General features: G+C 46.2%; 1 protein-coding gene across 1 annotated transcript in view; it reads left to right on the forward strand.

Moving 5' to 3' along the window:
- The first annotated feature begins 954 nt into the window (after positions 1 to 954).
- MLXIPL (MLX interacting protein like) overlaps positions 955 to 26,896 on the forward strand; it is a 53,070-nt gene continuing 27,128 nt past the window's right edge. Inside the window, exons 1-7 of the mRNA XM_083714464.1 lie at positions 955 to 1,715; positions 11,469 to 11,575; positions 12,151 to 12,233; positions 14,291 to 14,380; positions 23,240 to 23,284; positions 23,471 to 23,666; positions 24,946 to 25,026. Of these exons, the coding sequence (XP_083570590.1) occupies positions 1,426 to 1,715; positions 11,469 to 11,575; positions 12,151 to 12,233; positions 14,291 to 14,380; positions 23,240 to 23,284; positions 23,471 to 23,666; positions 24,946 to 25,026 (892 nt within the window). The 5' untranslated portion in view covers positions 955 to 1,425. The remainder of the gene's footprint in view (positions 1,716 to 11,468; positions 11,576 to 12,150; positions 12,234 to 14,290; positions 14,381 to 23,239; positions 23,285 to 23,470; positions 23,667 to 24,945; positions 25,027 to 26,896) is intronic.

The raw sequence follows: 26,896 nt of genomic DNA on the forward strand, positions 1-26,896 counted from the left end.
TAAAATAGTGGGTAAAGTGGATAGAGAGAAGTTTTCCTCCTCCTCTCCCAACACTAGAACTAGATCCAATGACACTGGATGTCGGAAGGTTCAGCACAGATAAAATAAAGTACCGGTACTTCTTCACACAGCACATTGTCAAACTGTGGAACTCCTTGCCACTGGAGTCATCCACATGGATGGCTTTAAAAAAGCATTAGACAAATTCATGGAGGAGAGGGCTATCAATGGCTACTGGCAGTGATGCCTATGTTCTGCCTCCACAGTCTGCAATGTTTCTGAATGCCAGAGACCACAGGAAGGGAGAGGCATCTCATTGGCCACTGTGAGAACAGGATGCTGGACTAGATGGGCCCCCTTTGGCCTGATCCAGCAAGCTCTCCCAGATCCTCCAAGTGTCTCTATTTTCCAGGGACGTCCCTGATTTAGAGAAGCTTTCCTGGTTTCTGATTTGATCCCAGAATGTCCCACTTTTCCCTATTTTCATTGGAGAAATGTTGGAGGGTATGGAGTTATCTGAACCCTGAGATGTGTGGTGTATAAATAGTAAAATTATCAAAATAGGGAATGGGACATTCCTATTTTCATCCGAGAAATGTTGGAGGGTATGCTCTCCTTATTATGGTCCTACTATGAATCTGCTTGGGTGTCTTTTTTCCTTTGTGGGTGCTCAAACACACAGGCACCATCTGTGGTCCCCCCCCCCACCAAAGACTGCAAGAGCCCCCTTGCTCGCTCTTTCTGTTGTTGTTTCCTGTGGGTGGGGAGCAGCTTTTCATGTCCATTGATGCTGTGCTGCACCCGGGTCGCTCTCCTCCTGCTTATTTTTGTCCTTTAATCGGTGTTTGCTCGCTGGGAACTCTGGGAAGGGGAGTACATTAGCAGTGGGTAAACACTGGGTATAATTCCCTCTCCTGCACATACTCTCAGCCAAGGCAAACAAACCCTGTTTGAGTAGCTCATTGGCAGCAGCTGTCTCTGTGTGTGCGTGTAGAGGGGGGTCCCTGCCCCCCACATATACAGCAACTGAAGCGAGAAAGTGGCTAGGACAGTTTCCTCAACGTGCCATATCACCTGATCATGGCAGAAGACCAGAGGGTCGCCTTTCAGAAGCTGGCAAACTTAGCTGGAGTCTTTTTGAAAGTTGCCTCTTCCCAGTTGTTCGTTTCTGAATGCACCAAGCCCACGAGGGGTTAACTCCCCCCCAACTTTTTTGTGCCCACCCACCAGGAGGTGGAGCCAACCGGGCTGCTCTATAAATACAGCCGCTACAGGAGGCGAGAGCAGGAGAGGGAGCCAGAGGTCGGGCTCTTTGCCAACTAAGGTGCGCCATCGTCGGCAGGTGCCCACGTGTGGGGCACCAGCTTGGACCGCAGAGGCCGCTTGCAAGGAGCCCTCTGGGCCAGCTGGCCTTTGCCCCTCCCCATGGCATCCCTCCAGCCGGGCTCTTCAGGACTCTACCTGGAACCGCAGATGGGACCCAGAGACGACTCGGATTCCGATTCCGACAGCCCAGCCCCCAGCGGCACTAGGCCCGGGGCCAGCTACCCCACCTGCTCCCAGGTCATCCACAGCGGACATTTCATGGTGTCGTCTCCGCACAGTGATGTGGGGCCTCGCCGGCGCCACCATCAGGCGGAGCAGGAAGCCCCTGCCCCTCCAAGCATCGACCCCACCCTCACTCGGCTCTTTGAGTGCATGAGCCTGGCCTACAGGTGAGTCTCAGGTGGCTACTGGCGGCCAAGTCTGTTTCTTGACAGGTCTGGGGTTCAACTGGGGTGGCCATCTATTCCCTGGCTCGTCCTCAGGAATATCTGAGGCTGGAGGAAGTTCCTGGGAACCATAGGAAAGAGGTTTTTCAGTGTAAGTAAAGGTAAAGGGATCCCAGACCATTAGGTCCAGTTGTGACCAACTCTGGGGTTGCGGCGCTCGCTTTATTGGCCGAGGGAGCCATACAGCTTCTGGGTCACATGGCCAGCATGACTAAGCAGCTTCTGGTGAACCAGAGCAGCGCACAGAAACACCGTTTACCTTCCCGCCAGAGTGGTACCTATTTATCTACTTGCACTTTGATGTGCTTTTGAACTGCTAGGTTGGTAGGAGCTGGGACCGAGCAACGGGAGCTCACCCCGTCGCGGGGATTTGAACCGCCGACCTTCTGATTGGCAAGCCCTAGGCTCTGTGGTTTAACCCACAGCGCCACCCACGTCCCTCTTCACAGGTGTAGTTCCATAGAATTGTAGATGGGACCCCAAGAGTCACCTAGTCCAACCCCCTGCAATGCAGGAATCCTTTTGCCAGACATGGGGCTCCAACCTGTAACCCTGAGATTAAGAGTCGCATGCTGTACCGACTGAGCCCCCGCTGCGTTTCTGATAGGTAGGCCACTGTCAGAACACAATGGTGGACAGGATTGGCCCCCTTTGGCCTGATCCTAGCAGGCTCTTTTTATGTTCTTACGGGTTTCTCCTTCACCTGGGAGAAGGAACTGCTTAGAAGCGATACTTAAGTTAAACTATGGAACTCCCTCCCACAAGAGGCAGTGAAGGCTACCAACTTGGATGGCTTTAAAAGAGGATTAGACGAATTTGTGGAGGAGGAGAGAGCTATCAATGACTATTGGCCACAATGGCTATGCTCTGCCTCTATGATCAGAGGCAGCAGTGCTTCTGAATGCCGGTTGGTGGAAACCGCAGGAGGGGAGAGGGCTCTTGGGCTCAGGTCCTGCTCTCAGCCTTCCCTTGGGGGCATCTGCTTGGCCACTGTGAGAGGAGGATGCTGGACTAGATGGGCCACTGACCTGATGCAGCAAGGCGCTTCTTATATTCTTATGGGGCTTTTCACGTCCTGGGAGGGCAGGCGCAGATTAACTGCAGCGTTGGGGCCCCTGTCTGCCAATAGCTCTCACTGGTAAATATTCTCGCTGTCATACATCTTGTACTGTTAGCCAAGCTTGCTTTTCTCTCTCACTCTCCCGAAATCCCAAACTAGGGGAAAGTTTAGGCTGTATAGACGACGGAGCTCTAAATGATTGTATAACATGGATGGACTTCTTTGTAGAGTTAAAAGCCATGGGGTGGGGTGGAGTTGTGAACAGTAGAATCACAGAACCATAGATTTGGAAGGGACCCCAAATCCATCTAATCCAACCCCCTGTGATGAAGGAACCACAGCTGAAGAATCCCTGATGGATGACCATCCAGCCTCTTCTTGAAAACCTCCAGCAAAGGAGAGAACACCTTCCAAGCGAGTCCAAGTCTGAGAGCAAACTTGTATTGGAGCCCATCACCTCTCTTCAACCCCCACCCGTGGCCTGTCTCCAGCAGGGGGCAGTAAGATTCCTCTGGGAACTCCCAAAGGACTACCGTACTTCACACGATGAACGATTAGCCTGTGGAACTCTCTGCCACATGACTGCTGTTGGGGACAGAAAGCCTCTCTTCTCTGATGCCGCCTGCAAAGCCTGGCACAGAGTTAGGGGCTGAGCTCTCTGCCTCCCCGACCATATCAAGGCTGGCCAGCAATGCCAGCTGAAATGCGTGAGCCTTAGGTTTCGTCCCTTTGCTGCTTTTGTCAAAACGGCTAGGGTTTTGGAAACCCTTAGGGTTTTGGTGGGACTTTGGCCCTCCAGAGAGCACTAAGCTACAAAAGCTCAGGAAACTTGGGAGGAACAAAGGTTCCCCACACCTAGATTAGTGGGTACTTCATAAGCCATCCTCTGTCTCTAACCCTTGTGACATGACCAGGGCACATTTGACCTGTATCTAAAAGAGGGGCGCTCTTTAAACATTTTTGTTGCCTGTTAGCACCTGTCAGGTTGACCAGGAAGGCCCTTGGCTCAGTGGCATAGCGTGGGTTGCCGGGACCCAGGCCTAGATATTGTGCTCCCTAAGGCAAATATTGTGTCCCGTAACTGGCTTCTCCATGCGTTGCTGCTGCTGCTGCTGCTGCTGCTGCTGCTGCTGCTGGGTGGAACTGAGGAGCAGGAGTGGGACATGCATGTGTGTTTCCTTGGTGGGGCACTGCCACCACCCGAGTCTTGCCATCTGTCCCTCCACGCTATGCCACTGCCTTGGTTGCTGCTGTGGTATTGCGCTGTTACTCCACAAGAACATCAGAAGAACAGCCTTCTGGATCAGGCCAGCAGCCCATCTAGTCCAGAGCCTTGTTCTCACAGAGGACAGTCAGATGCCAAGCAGGACCTGAGTACAAAAATTATTTTATCTGCCCTCAATATTCCAACATTTGGCTTCAATGGATGTCCATGAGTTCTATAGACCCTCCAAGTGTCCCTGTGGTTTCTGATATGATCCTAGAATGTCCTGCTTTTCCTTAGGACATCCCTATTTTCACTGGAGAAATGTTGGTGGATATGGAGTTTTGCGGCCCCCAAGCCAAGGAAATAAGTAACTATACAATCTTTAGAAGACATCTGAAGGTAGCCTTGTATGGGGAAGTTTTTTAATGTATATTGTTTTGTTATGTTTTTATATATGTTACTTGCCGCCCAGAATGGCTGGTGCAACCCAGTCAGATGGGCGGGATATAAATAATAAAGTTGTTGTTGTTGTTGAATAGGACATCCCTATTTTCATCAGAGAAATGTTGTAGTTTTAGGAGAGAGGGAGAAGAACTACATCCACTTTCTCCAGGCCATGCAAAAATACATTTCTCCAACATTTCTCCGATGAAAATAGGGACGTCACATTCCATAATGATAAATTTGACTTTTTATATCAAACACATCTTACTGGGTTGCCCCAGCCACTCTGGGCTGCTTCCAACATCTATAAAAACATAATAAAACATTGTACATTTTAAAAAAACAACTTCCCTGTACAGGGCTGCCTTCAGACGGCTCAGGGATCAGATAACTCCATACCCTCCAACATTTCTCCAATGAGAATAGGGACATCCTAAGGGAAAGCGGGACATTCCGGGATCAAATCAGAAACTGGGACGTTCCTAGAAAATACAGTCATACCTCATGTTACGTTTGCTTCATGTTACAATTTTTCCGGTTGCGTCCTGTGGCGACCTGGAAGTACCAGAAAAGGTTACTTCTGGGTTTCGCCACTTGTGCATGCGCACAAGCTCCAAATCGCACCACGCACTTCAGGTTGTGTGCTTTTCATGTTGCAAATGGGCCTCCAGAATGGATCCCGTTTGCAACCAGAGGTACCACTGTGGGGACACTTGGAAGGTCTGAAAATATGCAATTCAGAGTGCTCCCGGGCCCAGCTTGCTGAAGCAATGCCACGGGAGTGTTGTTGCTAGCACAGACCTGCCTGCTGTCGAACGAGGAGGGTGGGAAGACAATGCTAAGTCTTCCATTGACTTTTGGACATGCTGTGCTCAAGTCCTGTTTACTCTGACCAGCAGGGCAGTGCAAGCGCAGGCAGATCCGGTCAATAGGAACACGGGAAAGGGACCCCCGTGGTGTTCAGCCGTCCACTCCGCAAACGGTCTTGTTTGGTGTCTGCTTTGACAGAAAAGCTGAGCTGTGACATGCATACACACACGGGAAAAATGCATTTGCTGTTTGTTTTTCTAAGAACTGCCATAGAGGGGAGGGACAGAAGGGAGATGACCTCTCCCACTCCATACACTAAAACTCAGATTGGTGCCCAGAGGTTCACTCGGAATACTTTAACTGAATGGCCTTCATTTCCAACAGAGGTTGTGGTAATGGCTAGTAGCACTCAAGAATGCAGAGATGCAGAGATGCAGGGTGGGGTAGAGGTTAGAGTGTTGGACTAGGACCTGGAAGAGCAGGGCTTGAATCCCCACATGGAGCTCATTGGGCCAGTCACTTCCTCTCAGCCAAACCTACCTCACAGGGTTGTTGTGAGGATAAAATGGGGGAGCCGTGGAGATCCTTGGTGGTATAAATGTGATAAATGGTAAACAGGCATTGCTGAATCCATCAGTTTTGCTTCCCCCCAGTTTCTCATTTCTCCCCCAACTCCACCTCAAGATATTGCAAATGGCTGCGGAAATGTGGAGATCTGAATTTAAGTCCTCGTGAAAGTGCACTGTTGTTTTTGTGTGAATTTCTCCCAAGGCATGTATATGTGTACACAAGTTCCCCCAAGTGAGAGAGAGGTGTATTTGCAAAGCAATCTTCTTTATTACGATGCATTTTTATTATGTTGTTTCCCCCTGATAGTTGCATGGTTTTTATGCACCCTCTGCTCTAATATGTTTGATTTTTATACACATTGTGTGGTTGGAGAACTACACTGCAAGATTTGACCAAGCACAAATTTGGAAGGAAATTGGCTTGTTTTTGAAAGAGTGGATTCAGTCGTTTTTGCCTTTCAGTGTGAACTGAGTTGAGAGCCTTTCAGCCCGAGCCCAATCCTGACAGTGTTTGGGGCCTCATGAGAGGACTTTCTGCAAGGAAACAAGGTGCTCTGCTGCTGAGCTAAGATCCTATTCCTCATGATTCCCAATTGAGGGCTGCTTAGGAACATAGGAAACTGCTTTCTACTGAATCAGACCCAGCTGTCCAGCGAGCTCAGTGTTGCCCACACTGACTGGCAGCAGCTCTTTGGGGGTTTTGGGAAGGGGACATTCCCTGCCCTTGCATAGATTCATAGAATTGCAGAGTGGAAGGGGCCCCAAGGGTCATCTAGCTCAACCCCCCACAATGCAGGAATCATAGCTAAGGATATTTGCCTTTCTTGGCTCATCCTTGGAACCTCTGCATGAGAAGCTGTGAGCCATGGGGTTTGGATATCTCAGCTCTCCTGAATGGCTCTGCTTGAATGTTCCATGATGTATGGCCAGATCTGACTGGGGAGCTCAGTCAGCAGAGCGTTTGACTCTCAGGGTTGTGGGTTCTAGCCCTACGTTGGGCAAAAGATTCCTACATTGCAGGGGGTTGGACTAGATGACCCTCAGGATCCCTCCCAACTCTACAGTTCTGTGATTCTACGTCACTGCGGCATCCTGGGCAAACACACCCATTTCCACGACTCTTCCCTGTACAGCTGATGCTGTTGTCCCTTTTTGCCCTCACTGTGTCTGTGTCTCTGGGGCAGCCCAGATCTGCTGTGTCCCTCCCCACCAAGAATGGGGCCACCTCTGTAGCCTCCCTACCCTCCCTTTTCCCTGTCGCTTGGCACCCAGATGCTGTCCCAGACATGTGGGGGAAAGGGTGTTTTCCGAGTGCTAAGTTTCTGCTCTGTGAACCAGAAGGATTTCTGCATCCCGCTTGGCAGGGAGTGTGAAATCCCACTGGGAATTCTTGGACTCTCCCCCCCCCCCTCCAATGCGCTTCCCATAACTCTCTTTGGTGAATGCAAAGTAGTGAATGCACATCAGAGCCGATTTGGGCTGCATATGCACAAATACTTTTCAAGATAAGCTGCCTTGGTTGCAATCGCCTTTAAAAAATGTATTTATCATGTTTGCATCCCAAGGAGCAATACTCCAAGGTTCTCCCCCTCTCCACATTATCCTCACAGCAACCCAGCAAGGTGGGTTAGGCTGAGAGACACTGTATTTGGCCCACACCCAATGAGCTTCGTGGCTGAGCAGGAATTCAAACCCGGGTTGTCTAAATCCTACTCTGACACTCTTAACTCAATGGCTCTCAGACTTTTTTGGGCCCTTGTCTCCTTGGCCCCATAAACCCCTCCTCCTCAGTGCCCTCTACTCAACCCTATAAAAAGCCTGATTCAGAAGACTGGCTTGCGCGGCCCGCTAAGGAAGATAAGAACACAATAAAATTCAAAACAGGAACAATTAATTGCACATTTCTTCAAAATCCAATTAAAACGATCTCATTTAATGAATTTAACAAAATGGATGAACTTGAGCCAGCGATTGACATTTACACCTCCAGGACCCCCTGCCACCCCCTAGCACCCCTTTAGCATTCCCACTTTGGGAACCACTTCTCTAACCAATGCACAACACTGCCTCTCTGCGACAGAGCTGAGACTTCCGGCCGTCTCCCTTTCCAGGGCCAATTACAGAGCAGCAGGCTCTGTGATCTGGGCTGTGGCCCTGCAGCCAGGGTGCTTCAGTGTGCTGTCCCCTTTAAAGGGGAGAGTCTGCACTGTGGCAACCCTTGGCTTCCCAACAGCTGGGTAGCCTTGGCCCCTGGGGCGGTTGGCCCGGCGCCCGGGAGCTGCTGCCTTCCCATTGGTTAACTGGACTGCTTGTCACGGGATTAACATGTTTGCCCTGGAAAAGTCCAAATTCCCAGCGGATGACAGAGTACAGACAGGCTGCTTAAACTGGGACGGCAGGCTTGGCTGGTCAGGCCTCAGCCCTTTCCAGAGTGAGAGAGCATGTGCAGAGTGCCCGGCAGGGTAACGGATGCAGCTGTGCTGTGCAAATTGCTTCAGTTACCTCACTAAATCCTTAGGACAGCCATAGGAAGTGATCCAAGTTGGTGGCCGTTGCTGCTTCCTGTGGGTAATTTTGGTGGCCTTTTCCAGAACCCTTTCCAACTCTGCAATATCCTTTTTGAGGCAAGGCGACCAGAACCCTACGCAGTATTCCAAATGTGGTCATACTGTGGATTTGTATCTGAGCAAAAAACAGAAATGAAGTTACCTAAGCAGATTTAAAGCTACCTTTAAAACAGATTTAACAATATCGTATGATGGGAACTTCCCAACTGCCCAAGAAAATAAGAACGCCTTTTCTGACTTTGACCGGAACCAGTGGATTTAAGAAAGGAGATTCCGAGTAAACATTAGGAAGAAATTCCTGTCAGTGAGAGCAGTTTGACAGTGGAACAGAGTCCCTTGGAAGGTGGTGGGCTCTCTTTCCTTGGGGGTTTTAAAGCAGAGGTTGGATGACCACCAGTCAGGAATTCTCGAGCTGTGATTCCTGCATTGAATTGCAAGGAGTTTGATCTGATGATCCAACTCTATAATTCTATTCTTCTCCTTCTTCAGCATGTCATATTAATTGTGTGCATTATTGTTCAATGTAAAGTGGTTCCATCTTTCAGTGTGAGGTTACCTGGGCAGCCTATTATGTACTGGTGGAAAACAAAATGAACAGTGTGTTAGAGCAGCTTACAATGTAGCTGGAGATGTTCAGTTAGGCTTTAAGCCTCCAGACCTACCTTCTGCCCTGATCTTTCTCTATATGACATTTTTTTTAATCCTCGCCCCTTTCCTCCGAGATGCTCAGAGTATAATGCAAGGCTCCCTTAAAGGTAAAGGTAAAGGGACCCCTGACCATTAGGTCCAGTCGTGGCCGACTCTGGAGTTGTGGCGCTCATCTTGCTTTATTGGCCGAGGGAGCCAGCGTACAACTTCCGTGTCATGTGGCCAGCATGACTAAGCCGCTTCTGGTGAACCAGAGCAGCGCACGGAAACGCTGTTTACCTCCCCGCCAGAGCGATACCTATTTATCTACTTGCACTTTGACGTGCGTTCGAACTGCTAAGTTGGCAGGAGCAGGGACCGAGCCATGGGAGCTCACCCCGTCGCGGGGATTCGAACCGCCAACATTCTGATTGGCAAGCCCTAGGCTCTGTGGTTTAACCCACGGCACCACCCGTGTCCCTCCCTTACCCACTCCCATTTCCTTCTCGCAACAGTCCTGTAAGGCAACTTTGGCTGAGAAAGTGGCCAAACCAGGGCCACCAAACAGTTTCATGGTTTTGCCCCCACATCGCCAGCTCTTGGCCTCTGTTTTCCCCACCCCACCTGTTGTTTACTTGCTTTCCTATCCGGGAGACGAGGGGTTGCTCTGAGTGCGGGTCTCTGCACACAGATCTGTGCCTGGCCCCATTAGGCCCCTCTTCTCAGCAGCAGAGCAAACAACATCTGGACTCTTCCTGGGAACTTGGATACGAGGAAAAGAAAAAACAAGCTGAGCTGCCACCACCCTTCAGTGTTTCAATTCCCCCTGCTACATCCACACTGCCAGGGCTGCCAACTGCTGCCGCTCGTCAGCCTCATCATCACTGCTCCCACCTTGCTAGGCAGAGAGCCACTGAGCCAGCAGGCAGGGGCATCTGTTGAGCCTCCCCCTCACCTTTCCTTTGGCCAGGGGGAGAGGCGGATGAGCAAGCAGGTTGCACTGCTGGAGTGGAAAAGCAAGCCGGGTGGGGGGGGCTAGGTGCGTTTTGCTGTGGTCTGGGGCCCCCCTTCTGGATTGGGAGCCCCAGACAGATGCCTGAGCAAGCCAAGTCCTGGCACCAGCTCAGTTCCTCTTTATTAAATCAGGACGCTACCATTACGTTGTTACATGCCGTCACCCCCCAGTCTCTGAGCAGTGGGAGACTCCAGACACTTTCCAAGTTTGGTTTCCTTGGAATGGTCAGCGGAGATGGTGGTGTCTTTAGGATATATGGTTTTATTTACACATCTATACAACCTGAGCATAGGATGGAGGGGCTCTCAGCATCGGAACCCAACAGATCTTGCTTCTGTATTCGTCACAGCTTTGGATTCGGCACAGAGCAAGCAGGTCTCTGTGTCTTCAGCTACCAGTCTGCTTCCAGCTCTGTTCACATGCATCTTACTGGCTATTGCTCTCCTACCCATGTCTTCTAAAGGTTGTATAGTTGCTTATTTCCTTGGTTCGGAGGTTGCATAACTCCATACCCTCCAACATTTCTCCGAGGAAAATACAGTGGTATCTCGGGTTACATACGCTTCAGGTTACAGACTCCGCTAACCCAGAAATAGTACCTCGGGTTAAGAACTTTGCTTCAGGATGAGAACAGAAATCGTGCTCCGGCGGCGTGGCAGCAGCGGGAGGCCCCATTAGCTAAAGTGGTGCTTCAGGTTAAGAACAGTTTCAGGTTAAGAACGGTCCTCCGAAACGAATTAAGTTCTTAACCTGAGGTACCACTGTAGGGACGTCCTAAGGAAAAGCAGGACATTCCAGGATCAAATCAGAAACTGACAGCTTCTGTAGATCTGGGGCTGTCCCTGGAAAATAGGGACACGGATGGTCTGCACTTAGTGATAGCTCTTGCAATCGAGCTCATTCTTTTGGGCTGTTGATGGGGACACTGAAGTGGCCAGCCAAGGTCATTGTCTTACAAAGAAACTTGTCTGACTCATTCAACAGCCTCTTCTATTAGGTTCTATCGCTCACTGGACTCGAAGAATTAGAAGGGACTCAGGGCATCATCCAAACTGACCCCTCAAACTTAGCTTAGCTCAATGGCCCAAGGGCAGGGTGTGGAGTGAGATGCTCCCGGTTGAAGCCCCTTGGATGAAGCCACAGCAGCTGCACTTCAAGCAAACTTTGATTAAACTTTAATCAACTTTAATCAAATGCTCCAGAAGCAGTAGGCATTGTCTAACCTCCCTGCAAAGCGAATAAAGTCATGTGACAGCTCATCTAGAACCTTAAAAATTTGAGGCATTTCTATAATTTAACCCTAAATCCCCCAAATCTGACAGCATCCGTTTACGTTCACTTTTTGCATGTATCTCCACACACACACCCCATTCAAATTCTGCTGCTTGACGTTTTAGTGAGAAACTGGTGTCACCCAAATGGAAGAATTTCAAGGGGCTGCGGCTGCTTTGTCGGGACAAGATACGCCTCAACAATGCCATTTGGAGAGCCTGGTACATCCAGTGTAAGTTCTGGGGCTGGGGAAGAGGGGTGGGTGGGACTGGATTCGGCCACAGGAAGCTGAGGGCCAGTTTGGGGGTTCTGGATCTGCATTGCAACCCAAGCTAAAAGGAGCTTAACTTGCACCCAGAACTGAAAACTGGGCTTCTGCGATTTCCCCTTTTTTTAACTTCATGGGCCACCTTTTAAATAAACAAGGGCCCAAATGACAAGAAGAGAGATTTTGATTAAACATCAGGAGGTTAGACTGCGGAATGGACTCTCTCAGAATGTGGTGGACTCTCCTTCGTTGGAGGTTTTCAAACAGAGGTTGGATGGCCATCTGTCAGGGATTCTTTAGCTGTGGTTCCTGCATTGTAGGGGGTTGGCCTAGATGTTCCCTGGGGTCTCTGCCACCTCTGCAATTCTATGGTTCTATGAAGGGATCTTCAGCTGCGACAGAAGCCTGGCTGTATCTTTGCTGGGTGGGAAAGGGTTAGAGAGGCCCTGCACTGAGGAGGAGGAGGAGGAGGAGGAGGAGGGGTTGGTGGTGGAGGAGCAGGATCGGGACCCGTGCTCTGAAGTCTTCCTCTGCCACAGATGTGGAACGGCGGAAGAGTCCCGTCTGTGGATTCGTCACCCCCCTGGATGGCTCAGAGGCAGATGAGCACCGGAAGCCAGAGGTGAGTATCCCAAACACATTTCCATCTCTGTGGTGAAAACTGTGTGTTTGTGAGATGGGTGGGTGTGTATAGTTTGATTTCCTTTCCTTCACGAATATCAACACATATAAATGGATAGTCCCCCAGCTAATGGGTTGCATGAAGATACAACCAATAAAATACAACACATTCATGCTCTTTCATTTTATCATATTGTATTCTGATTCTATTGATTTTTAAAAATTATTTATTAAATTTGCATAGGACCTTTCATCCGAAGATCACAGGGCAGTTTGCAACATAAAAATGCAAAGCGAGAACACAAAATACATAATGGAAACAAACAAACCAATAACCCCCCCTACCGCAAGCACATCCAAAGGCCTGGTTTATAGAGGAACGTTTTCATCTGGTGCCTAAAGATATGTAATGAACGTACAGTTGTACCTCGGAAGTTGAACGGAATCCGTTCCAGAAGTCCGTTCGACTTCCAAAATGTTCGGAAACCAAGGCGTGGCTTCTGATTGGCTGTAGGAAGCTCCTGCAGCCAATCGGAAGCCGCGTCGGATGTTCGGGTTCCAAAGAACATTTGCAAACTGGAATACTCACTTCCGGGTTTGCGGCATTCAGGAGCCAAAATGTTCGAGTCGCAAGGCGTTTGTCAACAAGGTACGACTGTACTGTAATAGCAGAGTCAAGATCCCAGTGGATGCAATCAATTGTATTCTCGAAGTGCTTTGCAAACAAGTCACAGTGAGCTACGTTCGGTTCTGCCACCTCCTTAGGGCCAGACTATAAGAGGCCTGCACTGCCTGGGGAATCTCTGCTGGACGGCACAAGGAGGATGCAATGGAGGCAGCAAAGTATGCCTTTTGTGCTGCCTTCACTGCCATTATTCTATTCCTATGGTGCACACATCATGAAAAATCAAGGGAATTAAGGTTAACCTTTTTGTTGGATCCACTTTGTGTTCAACACATCAGTTATTATTGTGGCATATGTAGAAGTACTGTGGTACCTTGGGTACCACACGCTTCAGGTTACAGATTCCCCTAACCCAGAAATAGTACCTTGGGTTAAGAACCTTGCTTCAGGATGAGAACAGAAATCACGCGGTGGCAGTGGGAGGCCCCATTAGCTAAAGTAGTACCTCAGGTTAAGAACAGTTTCAGGTTAAGAACGGACCTGGGAGAGGAGATGGTTGAAGAAGACTGGAAGAAATTTAAGATCTATTTACAAAAATACTGTAAATTGTATGAATGTTAAGAAGGTTGCTAGATCATAAATAATTTGGCACCATTAACTTAGATGGAATTATGAAGATAAGTTAGATTTAAGAAAAGATAAATTTTTGGATAATTACTAGACTACACTAAACTCTTAGGATCTGAATAAAGGATATCTAAAATTAGAGAAACAACATGGGAAAACTAGATAAATAAGATTGGAAACAAGGTGATAAATTGCTGGCAAAATTTTATTGTGAGGAACGCAAGAGCGGGAGACTTGAGGGAGTCCAAAGATGTCAAGAAACTACGTTAAGATATATGTTATATTGTTTCTTTGTTGTGTATTGTATTCAAAAACTGTTAATAAATATTTATAAGTTCTTAAAAAAAAAAAGGACCTCCAGAACGAATTAATTTCTTAACCCGAGGTACCACTGTATTTGTTAAACCTGAAAAATATTCTGCTGTACTCATATTTCATTGCCTCTGCGTAATGCTTTTTGGTTTGCTTATTTGTTTGGTATCTTTTCTCTTGCTTGTTTTCTGTCTATAAATGTTACCTTTCCTCATAATTATAAAACTTCAAATATATATTCTGTATGGGAGTGGGGGCTCCTAGGCAAAGTCTCCAGGGTTTGGATGAGGTCAGACACGGAAAATTATTTCTGTGTCTGATCTTCCTGGACAATCTGTGCCAATTGAATGCTGTGAGGGCACTAGAGACCCTCTTGAGGCCCAGGCAAGCCCCCAACTTGGCCTCCCTCGCTATCAGCTGTGTCTTAAGCTCTTAACCATTTCTCTCCCCTCCTTCCCTTCTCCCTCTCCTCCATTTCTCCTTTTCCTTCTTAGGCTGTCGTGCTGGAAGGCAACTATTGGAAGCGACGCATTGAGGTGGTGATGAAGGAGTATCACAAGTGGCGGATCTACTACAAGAAAAGGGTCAGCTTTCTTTCCCCCACCCTCAACTTTGTTGGAAGATTCAGGACACATAAAGGAAGTCCTTCTTCATGCAGCGTATACCGTAAATTTTGCTCCATAACACGCAGATTTTTCCTCCTAGAAAGTAAGGGGAAATGTCTGTGCGTGTTATGGAGCGAATGCCTACAGATGGCGGGGGAATCTGCTGCAGTTGTGAGCAGTCCGTGGCTTGCTTTGAAACAGCAAAGCAGGTGTAAGCGGCTCCTGTCAGCGAGCCGAGCTGGGGAGGAGGGAGAGAAGCAGAGCGGGCTTGGCTGCTTTAAAAAAACCCCGTCCTCTATGTTCCTCTCTCCTCCCCACTGATCTGCTAAGTAGCAGCGAAGCTTTTCAGCCAGCCTAGCCGGGAGGAGGGAGAGAAGCAGAGCGGGGTTGGCTGCTTTAAAACAACCCTGTACTCTCTGTCCCTGCCTGCAGTTTTTTGCTATCCGATTTTGGATTAGCCACTGTAGGGGCTGTGTGTGTGTTTGCTTGAGCTATCGTTCTCCTCCTCCTGCTTCCCCTTCGCTCTCCCTGCGCCCCTGCGCTCTCCCTCCGACTTTAGAATTGACACTCTGTGTGTGTGTGTGTGAGAGAGAGAGAGAGAGAGAGAGAGAGAGAGGGCTCCTTCTCCTCCTCCTGCTTTCCGTTCACTCTCCCTGCGCTGTCCCTCCGACTTTAGAATTGACACTCTGTGTTTCTCTCTGTGTGTGAGGGCTCCTTCTCCTTCTCTTGCTTCCCGTTCACTCCCCCAGCACCCTGCGACTTTAGGGCCAGTTCCCTCTCTGCGTGTGTGTGTGTTTTGACCTCACTGTGCTTGATGGGGGAGAGTGTTGGTCGCAATTTTTCTTGATTTGTCTCAGAGTGGTTACTATCATGGTTTCCTTGCCGGGGAGGAGGGAGAGACGCAGAGCCTGCTGTTCTAAAGGAGCAAAGCCGGAGAGGAGCCTCTCCTGCATTATCAGCAGCATCCTTCTCCATACCCCCCACGCGTGCTCCTTGTCCCTTGAGTTCTTTTCCTTCCCTCCCCACTTAAAACGTGGTTACAAAGCACGGATCCACATGGATCCTCAGGATTTTTGCACTAGGTCACCCCAAATTCACCATCAGATCACATAGCATATCCATGGCTACAGCCTGCACCAAAAAACACACGCACCCACTGTTTCATGGGGCCGCAATGGCGCAAAAACGTGGTTACAAAGCATGGATCCACATGGATCCTCAGGATTTTTGCATTGGGCTACCCCAAACTCACTGTCAGATCACATGTCTGTGGCCACAGCATGAACCACAAAAATCATATATCCACTGTTTAGTTTAGAATATTTTTTTCTTGTTTTCCTCCTCTAAAAACTATGTGCGTGTTATGGTCAGGTGCGTGTTATAGAGCGAAAAATACGGTAGTTAAACGATGGCACTCCCTCCCACAAGAGCCAGTGATAGCATGATATGGCTGTTAGTGGCTATTGCCCTCAAAGTGTCCCTATTTTCCAGGGACAAACCCAGGCTAGATCTACAGTCCCCTTTAAAATGCTATTAGAAATGTCATTCTAAAACCTGAGTCCCATTTAGTTTCTCTTTCGTTTTGTTTCCACAAAGTCGACCAGGTTTTAGATAGCTAGTAGTATAGCTCTGCAGAGCCCTCTGCTATCAAGTTTTAATAACACATTATTAACATTCTAAAACGAAACGTACCATACTTTTCCATGTATAAGACAAGCTTTTTTTTATTTAAAAAAATGTTAAAAATTGGGAGTCATCTTATACACGGATAGTGGCTAGGGGGGACATGGGATTGGTTGTTGCCGCAAGCTGGAGATTATCAGGGGCTATTGTGCGTGTTTTTGGTGGCTGCGGCAAAACAGCAATGGCGGTCCTCTTCGCGCTCTGAAGAGGGGCTCCGCAGGAAAGGGTCGTGCGCTGCGGCATAGCGGCGACCCATCCAGAAAAACCACGAGCAGAGTGAGCTCGTGGCCGTGGGACTCAGCGGGCGCCAGAAGCCCCCCCCAGAAACGAAGAAGGAACCCCGTAAGGGGCTCCGGAACGTGAAAGGGGGAGCGGCGCTGTGAGTTCATCGCTCTTGCTGCGGGAAGCAAAGCCACGCGGCTGCTGCTGATGAGCGCCGACCTTTCTTCTTGGAACATTAGGTCTATAACTACAACCCGTGAGTAAGGGGATCTAAAAATTATCGGGACTAAAATATTTTAATTCGGCTGAAAACGGGAGACGTAACCAGGAAGTCCGTCTCCCGACCGTGCTAAAGAGATCAAAGTAAAGTTTTAACAAGCGGGAAGCGCTGTGAAAGAACTGTAAAGATTGGATCACCGTGCAGGTAATTGAACTATTGGTTGGGATTAAAAGAGCTAACTGTGGAGTTTCTATGCTGATCTTCTGACTGGACTTTTCTTCTTCCTTTGGGATTTATAAATAATAGAAGAAACCAATCTGTGGGTTGCCAGGGTAAAGAAGAACTGTCAAACTGCCAAACTGTGGATACTATCTTTAATGTTGAAAGTGTTGCATATAAAGGTTACAAATACAGAAGAAATAGAGAAACTGTTTCTTGCACAATTTCTGAGACTTTGTTTTAAGTTGGGAAAAGCTCAATGCTAAAAAGAAACTAAAGTTTGCTTGGAATCTCAGTTGTTTCTCTTTTGGATTGTTGCTTCTTCTTTGGATTGTTGGGATTGTAAAGAAGAAAAAACTTCTTTCCTTTGGCTGAACTTTATTACTCCCCCTAGAGGACTTTGGATTTATAATTCTCTGGGAATTACATTTTGTTTTGACTCTCTGTTGCCTGGTTGTTTACATTTTGGAACTGTCTTTCTCATGGGAACACTTACAGTCTGACCTTGATACATAGACAGGATTGGAATGAGCGACGCAGGGAAAACAAGGTTGGCTAAAACAAAGGCAAAACAATTGGTACAAACAACTTTGACTTCCCAACCACGCAGATCATCGGTCCCAACTGTTCTAGAAACACAAAAAGAGGTGGATGAGCTGACAACCACAGGGGATATGGCTTCAGGAGGGTCTGAAAAAGTTTTGAATCAGATTTTAGAACAACTGGCAATTCTAAATAAAAAGGCGGATGAACATTCGACTAAAATTGATCAAGCTACATCCTCAATAAATAAATTGACTGATCAGGTGGCTCAACACACACAAGCAATCGGGAACCTTCAAGAAGTAACAGCAGAGAACCACAAATTGGCTGAGGAAGCCAAACAAAAAGCAGAGGAAGCCAATTTGAAAGTGGAGGCATTAAAGGTGGAGGTGAAGCCGCTGCATAAACAGATAAATGAACAGCAGGCCTACTGGTCGATGACTGAACTGAGAAATAGGGAAAGCAACCTTAGACTTAGAGCTATTCCAGAACTAGAACAGGAGGATTTGATCGGTTATTTGACATCATAAATTTCAAAGTTCTGGGGTATTGAAGAGGATAAAGATTTTAAAATTGTGACTGCTTTCAGATTGGGAAGAGTGATGAGGAAGGATAAACCCAGAGACTGTTTGATCATTTTAAGATCAAAGCAAGAGAGAGATAAAATATTAGGCCTTCATTTTGGAAAATCACTTGTCATCCAGGGCAACAGAGCTGAAATTTACAGAGACATACCCAAACAGCTTTTGGATCTTAGAGCGACGTATACAGAACTTGCAAAATTATTGAGAGGCAACTCAATTCCTTATAGGTGGGAGTTTCCTCAAGGACTATCTTTTAATTTTAGAGGAAAGAAAGTTAAAATCAGAACAGCAGAAGACCAACAAAAGTTTTTGAACGATTACGAAGAGGACCTACAGAAAGGTACAACAGGAGCCTGGCCACCACCACTACCTACACCTGTACCAGCACCTACACCCTCGGGATCAGAGGACCAAAAGAAAGGGACGCCACCACAGGACTAATACTTTGATCCAGGATGTCTCTGCAGTTGCTTAGTTGGAATATAAATGGCGGAAACTCCCCAGAGAAAAGAAGAAGAATCTTTCATATATTGAAAAAAGAACAATTGGATATCATTTGCTTGCAGGAAACACATGTGACCAGGCTCCATAGAAAAGTCTTGATTAACAAAAGATTAGGCCAAGAATTTATTTCATCGGACAAAGTAAAGAAAAGAGGAGTGGTGATCTATGCAAAGGAGAGCCTGTCACCAAAATTTTTATTTAAAGATGAGCAAGGAAGAATTTTGGCTATTGAAATACAGACCCAAGGAGAAAAATTTTTGTTATTAGGAATTTATGCACCGAATGAGGGGAAATCAGAATTTTACAAGAAACTACATGAGACAATCCTGGATTATTTAGATTATACTAACATCATTTTGATGGGAGATATGAACGGAGTGGTCTCTACAAATATGGACAAGTCACAAGATCAAAGTTTAACAAAAGATGGCAGACTACCCAAAACTTTTTTCGAACTAACTGACAATATGGACCTGATTGATATCTGGAGGACAAAGAACCCCCTAGGTAGAGAAGGAACCTTCTTCTCTGAGGCCCACCTGTCATGGACGAGAATAGACCAAATATGGACAACTAGAAGGATGGCACCTATGACTAGAAAAGTGGAAATCTGCCCAAAAACTTGCTCCGACCATAACGCTATGAAAATGGAATTAAGACTGACTCCAACCGGCTCCTTTCGATGGAAAATGAATGACACTCTACTAAGAGATCAGGAGATTGTGAAGAAGGCCCAAAAAACCTTGAAAGACTATTTTGAAATAAATTTGAACACCACGGTGGATAAAAGAACAATCTGGGACGCAAGCAAAGCAGTCATGAGAGGGTTTCTGATACAACAGAACACGATAAAGAAAAGGCTCTGGAATGGGAAAAAAGATAAGATTTTAGAGAAGATAAGAGATGGAGAGAAAAAGTTGAGATCTAAACCAAAATCGAAGGAGATCTTGAGAGAAATTAAATTTTATCAAGCACAGTATGCAAAATTGATAAATCAAGAAGTTGAGTGGAAAATTAAACAAATGAAACAAAGATCATTCGAATCAGCAAATAAGTGTGGAAAACTTTTAGCATGGCAATTGAAAAAAAGACAAAAACTGAATACAGTCACCAATCTAGAGATTGAAGGGAGAAATATTCAGAAACCCGAAGAAATTAGGAAGTGCTTCCAGAAATATTTTAAAAAGCTTTATACTCAAGGGCCACAAGAGGAGAAGGAAATAGACCAATTTTTGAAAACAAATGGTTTACCAAAACTTGCTCAGGAAAAGAGAACAAGCCTGAATCATAAAATAACACAACAAGAAATAGAGAGTGCCATTCAGAATATGCAACTAGGCAAATCTCCAGGTCCGGATGGGCTTACCTCCAAGTATTATAAGACATTGAAAGATTATTTGATACAACCATTAATGGAGGTATGCAACCAGATTTTGGAGGGGAAGAAGGCACCGGAATCGTGGAAAGAAGCTTTCATCACATTGATCCCTAAAGTGGAAACTGAAAAGACTCAACTAAAGAAATACCGTCCCATCTCACTCCTAAATGTGGATTACAAAATTTTTGCAGACATTTTGGCGAGTAGACTTAAAAAAGTATTAAATGAAGTAATTCATAAAGACCAGGCAGGCTTTCTCCCAGGAAGACATTTGTCTGATAATACTAGGAATATTATTGACATTTTGGAACTTCTGCAAACCAACATTAATACAAAATCAGTGTTAATTTTTGTTGATGCGGAGAAGGCCTTTGACAACATCTCTTGGAGATTTATGAAGAAAAATTTGGAAGGGATGGGAGTGGGACGGGGGTTTGAAAATGGAATAGAAGCAATTTATTCAGAGCAGAAAGCGAAATTGATTGTAAACAACGTGGTGACAGAAGAATTTAAAATTGAAAAAGGAACACGACAAGGGTGCCCCCTATCCCCACTGTTATTTATATCTGTTCTGGAGGTGCTTTTGAACATGATTAGGGAAGACCGGTTGGTACAAGGAATACAGGTCGGATTGAAACAATTTAAACTGAAAGCTTTTGCAGATGATTTGGTTTTAACATTACAGGAGCCAGAAACTAGTACGAAGAGAGTGTTAGAATTAATTCATGAATTTGGTCGGGTAGCGGGGTTTAAATTGAACAAGCAAAAAACTAAGGTTTTGGAGAAAAACTTGACACCCTTGGAAATAGATGGGTTTCAGAAAGAGACAGAATTAAATGTTGTTAAAAAGGTAAAATACCTAGGGGTAAATTTGTCTGCTAAAAATTTGAATCTGTTTAAAGATAATTATGAAAAATGTTGGTCAGAAATTAAGAAAGATCTAGAGATTTGGACAAGATTGAAACTTTCCTTGATGGGCAGAATTGCAGCTATAAAGATGAATGTATTGCCGAAGATGTTATTTTTGTTTCAGACCCTACAGATCGTAGACAGAGTGGAGTGTTTTGGGAAGTGGCAGAAAGATATTTCTAGGTTTGTCTGGCAGGGCAAAAAGCCCCGAATAAAATTTAAAATATTAACAGATGCCAAAGAGAGAGGGGGGTTTGCCCTGCCAGACTTAAGGTTATATTATGAAGCTGCGGCTTTCTGCTGGATGAAAGATTGGTTACTTCTTGAGAACACTGATGTTCTAGATCTGGAAGGGCATGATAATGCTTTTGGATGGCATGCATATTTGTGGTATGACAAGGTAAAGGTTCATAAAATGTTCAAAAACCATATTGTCAGGAAAGCTATATTCATGGTCTGGACAAAATACAAAGACTTATTAGAAGGTAATACCCCGAGGTGGCTATCACCTGCGGAGGCCAAGGCCAGAAAAAGACTCAATATGGAGGTCGGATGGCCAAAATATTGTGAAATAATAGAAAAAACTGGAGACAACTGGAGACTGCAGAGTTTTGAAAAACTAAAGAATAGGGTGCAAGATTGGTTTCACTATGCCCAAATTCAAGAAGTTTTTAAGTCGGACAAAAAAATAGGATTCCAGGTGGAAAAATTGAAACTAGAGACAGAACTGCTAGAACCTAAGACCAAGGTACTTTCGAGAATGTACAACTTACTGCTTAAATGGAATACTCAGGATGAGATAGTCAAATCAGCCATGATAAAATGGGCTCAGGATATTGGGTACAACATTATGTTCGAAGACTGGGAAAGGTTATGGACCACCGGAATGAAATTTACGGCATGTAATGCCTTGAAAGAGAATATTATGAAAATGATATACAGGTGGTACATGACCCCAGTCAAACTTGCAAAAATTTACCATCGGTCTGATAATAAATGTTGGAAATGTAAGGAGGCTGAAGGGACATTCTTTCACCTTTGGTGGACTTGTCCAAAAGTGAAGGCCTTCTGGGAAATGATCTATAATGAATTAAAAAAGGTGTTTAGGTACACCTTTCCCAAGAAACCAGAGGCCTTCCTTCTGGGCATTGTGGACCAAAGGGTGTTAAAGAAGGATAGAACATTTTTTATGTACGTAACTACAGCAGCAAGAATACCTATAGCAAAATATTGGAAGATACAAGATCTTCCCGCGCTGGAAGAGTGGCAGACGCAGTTGATGGACTATATGGAACTGGCTGAAATGACTGGCAGAATCCGAGACTTGGGAGAAGAGACAACGGAAGAAGATTGGAAAAAATTTAAGGACTATTTGCAAAAATATTATAAGTTGTATGAATATTAAGAATCTGCATGATTTGGAATTTAGCTCCTGCAACTGGATTAAGAAAATAGGAAGATAAGTTATAATCAAGAAAAAGTTGAAATTTAAAGTTATTATATTTTTTATTTTAAGGTACAAATACTGGACAAAAGGTACTTTAAATTTAGAAGTAAAATATTTTGAAAGATATAAATAAGACGCGAAACAAGGTAATAATTTGCTGATATGTTTTATTGTAAAGAATGCAGGGTGAGGGAGGTGTGGGGAAGTTCAGTTAACAACTTAAAAATGTATTTTGAAAGATGGATTATTATTCTTTTTTCTTTTTTCTTTTCTGTAAACTGAAAATACAATAAAAATGCTTTTAAAAAAATATTGTGCGTGTTTTTGGTGGCTGCGGCAAGGGCTGGTGTTGATTGGCTGACACTGCGGCAATTGGGTGGGTGATTGGCGGCTTTTGCGACACATGTGAGTGGCAGTGGAGGTCAGGCGGGTGAGCGATTTTCAGCAATCCTCCCTTAAAAAGCTCAACAACCCAGGGCAATTCTCCCCCCATTTTCTTATTTTGGGGTCCCCCCAAATAGGGGGGGTGTTATACACGGGGGCGTATTATATACGAAAAAATACAGTAATATGACCATTACATTTTGAAGCATTTTCTTAACCCTTTCTTAACGTTATAAAGCACAAGTGTAGCTCACCTCCGGAATTACAAAAACTGTCCCAGTTTCTGATTTGATCCCGGTTTTCGTTTTTTCTCCCCTCCATTTCTTGGGGAACAATTAAAAGTCGAATTCACGAAATAAAATAAAGCATCTGCACCAAATGAAGGAAATGTTAGTGCTGCCATATGAAGCCCATCCTACCATTTTGAAGGAAAAGGTCACCAATCCACTTTACATTCTTTAACTGCAATGCTTCGGCATTCAGCTGTTTCCTCCGAGGCGCAGGGAATGTTGATTCCTTTATTGCAGACTGGGATTCTAATGGATCTCACTTTCTGCCTGTTGATATCAGGACGGCACCTTCCCTACACACTTTTTGGCCCCTGCTGAAACATTTTTGTTTATACAAACCTGCTTAGACACTCAGAATGTTAATGTGCGTTTTATTCTGGTTTTTAGATTAGTGTTGGTTTTATTCATTTTTAAAAAACGTTTCAATCATTTTGTCGCCTGTGTTTCCCTTCCAGCTCCGCAGGTTCAGCCGGGAAGAGGAAACCGCCAGCCACAAACTAGTGAGTTAAGAAGCCTGACAGAATTGGAAGGGACCCCAAGGGTCATCTAGTCCAACCCCCTACGACGCAAGGACCCTAACCAGTCAGGCTTGCTGGATGGGGAACGAGGGTCCTCTTGGTCCCCATTTGGGGTGGGGAATGGTCCTGGGTGGATCCCTCCCAGACCTGCTTGTCTCTCCTCTTCAGGATGAACCTTGGAAGTCTCCGGAAAACTGGTGCGACCACCTCTTCTCCAACGTGGTCCCGATGCTGCTGCGGGACGAGGAGAAGGAGGCCGATGGGAGGCAGCTCTTCGATCTGGACAGCTTCATCTCGGACATCTCTGACACCCTCTTCACCATGACCCAGGCCAGCTGCCCCCCTCAGTTGTCACCGGAAGAAGGTAATTGTGTGCTGGAACCAATAAGCACAGAATGCTGCAGCACAATTGCTGGTGGGAGCGAGGCCTTGTCACTGCATCACACCTGTGCTCAGACACTTGCCCTGGTTGTTGATTTGCTACTGGGCCGGGCTCAATGTGTTACTATTAGTATAAAGGTAAAGGACCCCTGACAGTTAAGTCCAGTCGCAAACGACTCTGGGGTTGCGGCGCTCATCTTGTTTACTGGCCGAGGGAGCCGGCGTTTGTCGCAGACAGTTTTTCTGGGTCATGTGGCCAGCATGACTAAGCCGCTTCTGGCAAAACCAGAGCAGCGCACGGAAACGCCGTTTACCTTCCCGCCAGAGCGGTACCTATTTATCTACTTGCACTTTGATGTGCTATCGAACTGCTAGGTTGGCAGGAGCTGGGACTGAATAATGGGAGCTCACCCTGTTGAGGGGATTCGAACCGCCGACCTTCCGATCGGCAAGCCCAAGGCTCAGTGGTTTACACCACAGTGCCACCTGCGTCCCTATTACTATATATAATTATATTATATTTTTAGTAATATACTATAGTCTATTAGTATATACTATTAGTATATACTACATACTATTAGTATATAGAGCCCTTAACAGGTTGGGACCAGTTTACCATAAGAAATCATCTAAAGGTTGTACAGTTACTTATTTCCTTGGCTTGCATAGCTTCATACCCTCCAACATTTCTCCTATGAAAATAGGGACATCCTTCCATACCCTCCAATATTTCTCTGATGAAAATAGGGATGCCCGATGGAAAAGCGGACATTCTAGGATCAAATCAGAAACCAGGGCGGCTTCTGCACATCTGGGACTGTCCCTGGAAAACAGGGACACTTGGAGGGTCTGCACATGGACCTACTGACTGCTTCGATCTGCGGAAATGGCCCTGTTACAGGTGCCATGTAACAGCCAATCTGGATCTGTAAGCACCTGCACTTTGGAACTCCCTTCCTCATGATATCAGGCAGCTGCCTTCACTGTAATCTTTTCGATGCCTGCTAAAAACATTTTTGTTTAGGCAAGCCTGCCCAGATATGTAGAATGTGTGTTGATTTATTTATCGATTACATCCCTATCACACCTTTTTCTCCAAGGAGCTCACGATGGTATTCATAGCTCATGGCCGAGTAGGGATTTGAAGCCTGGTCTCCTGGGTCCTGGTCCATCTCTCTAACCGCAACACCACGCTGATACTTTTTAGGGAAGAGAAAAGTTTGGTGATGTGCTGATTCCTCTCTCTACTCTTTTGCCTACAGCCTACATTGGCAATGCAGACATGATCCAACCAGACCTGGCACCGCTGCAGCCGACCCTCGACGATTTCATGGAGATATCTGGTAGGAGCCAGCTTTGTTTCTAAGGTCAGAAATTAATGCAATGGGTGGTGGTGGGCGTCACCTTTACGGGGCAAGGGAGGCATTGGAAATTGGAGCGACTCTGGGGGGGGGGGAACCAGTTGTTGGCAAGCAACCAAGGAAATGGGGGTAATTTGCAGGCCCCCAGCTGGCTCCAGCCCACCGGCCCGTGTGTCGGGCAATCTCCAGTCCTTGGTGCAGCATGAATTTGCGACCTGAGCTTCAGAAGCTACTCAGCAAAGTAAACATTGCACAAACAGAAGTGGCAGGAGAGGCTGTGTGAACATATTTACAAGCAGTTTATTCAGCGTACATCAGGACAAAAGGAAACATGTCTGATCCCCTTTGTGTCCAAAGCAAAGTGGCAAAAGCAAAAGCTATACACAAACGGAAGTTCCCAGCAAGCTGTGCTGGAGTGTAAACAGGCATGTGACACACAACAATCACGCCTGCTCCTTAAGGTGGAACGGAATATCTGAACACTGGTTGCTTCCACGCTGGGACCCCTTGAGCACTTCTAAGGTTGCAATTCTGCGGTTATTTGAAAGCGGATTAAAACAGAGGGCAGCTGTGGAGCCACTACACACTGGGCCCCTGAGCAGCGCAAGACCGACACACTTCTTTTTAGTTTAGAGAAAAGGTGAATTAGAGGTGACACGATGGAAGTGTTTAAAATGACGCCTGGCACATGGAGAAGGTGGAGAGAGGAAAGTTTAGCAGTGATGGCCGCCACCTTGGATGGCTTTAAAAGAAGATTAGACTAATTCATGGAGGAGAGGGCTATTGGTGGCTACGAGCCGTGATGGAAACCGCAAGAGGGGAGAATGCTGCTCTTGTGCTTGAATCCTGCTTGCAGGTTTCCCATTGGGGCTTCTGGTTGGCCACTGTGATAAGAGGATGCCATTGGCCTCATCCAGCAAGCTCTTCTTATGTTCGTAGCTCTGTTGTTTGAGGCTGAGTTGTGGGTTGCAAGCAGGGCTATTTTTCTAGAAAAAGAGATGCCGGAACTCACCATGATCACCTCCCTTGTTCTCTTACAAGGGCAATGGCCCCCACCTGAGAGGTGCTGGAAGTGAGTTCTGGTGAGTTCCAGCTTGAAAAAAAAGCCCTGGTTGCAATATTAGGAGTTAGCATCAAAAACAGGAGTCTCTGCAATACAGTGGTAGCTCGGGTTAAGAACTTAATTTGTTCCAAAGGTCCGTTCTTAACCTGAGGTACCACTTTAGCTAATGGGGCCTCCTGCTTCCGCCGCACTGCTGCCGCATGATTTCAGTTCTCATCCTCAAGCAAAGTTCTTAACCCGAGATACTATTTCTGGGTTAGCGGAGTCTGTAACCTGAAGCATCTGTAACCCGAGGTACCACTGTACCGGGATCAAACTTCAGGTCTGTCCTCTTTTCTTTTTAGTTTTTGAAAACATAAAAGCGTGGTCAGTTTGCTTGCTAGTCAATTATACCAGTCAATTACAACAATATCATGATGCCGTTACACAAAAATACTCAGCGATGAAAGCCTGCGTACTGCTCTGTTGGTCTCACCTCAAAAAAGGATGTTTTAGAGCTGGAAAGTGTTCAGATAAGGGCCACCAAAATGATCAAGGGGATGGAGCAGCTTCCTTATGAGGAAAAGTTACAACATTTAGGGATTTTTAGCAGAGAGAAGGCAAAAAAGGACTTCATAGTGTTATACGAAAAATTTGGGGTTGGTTTGCCCTGACTCAGAAGCCAGGCTCTTTAGATGTTATCATGGCTGAGAATTAGCGATGAACCATGCATTAGTGACCCCTCAAATATTCTAGAAGGGTCCATTTCTGTTCTGAGGTGGGTTGTAGTAGAGGCATGAGTGGTTTCTT

The sequence above is a fragment of the Podarcis gaigeae genome (assembly GCF_964106915.1).
Source record: "Podarcis gaigeae genome assembly, chromosome: 15".
NCBI lineage: Eukaryota > Metazoa > Chordata > Lepidosauria > Squamata > Lacertidae > Podarcis > Podarcis gaigeae.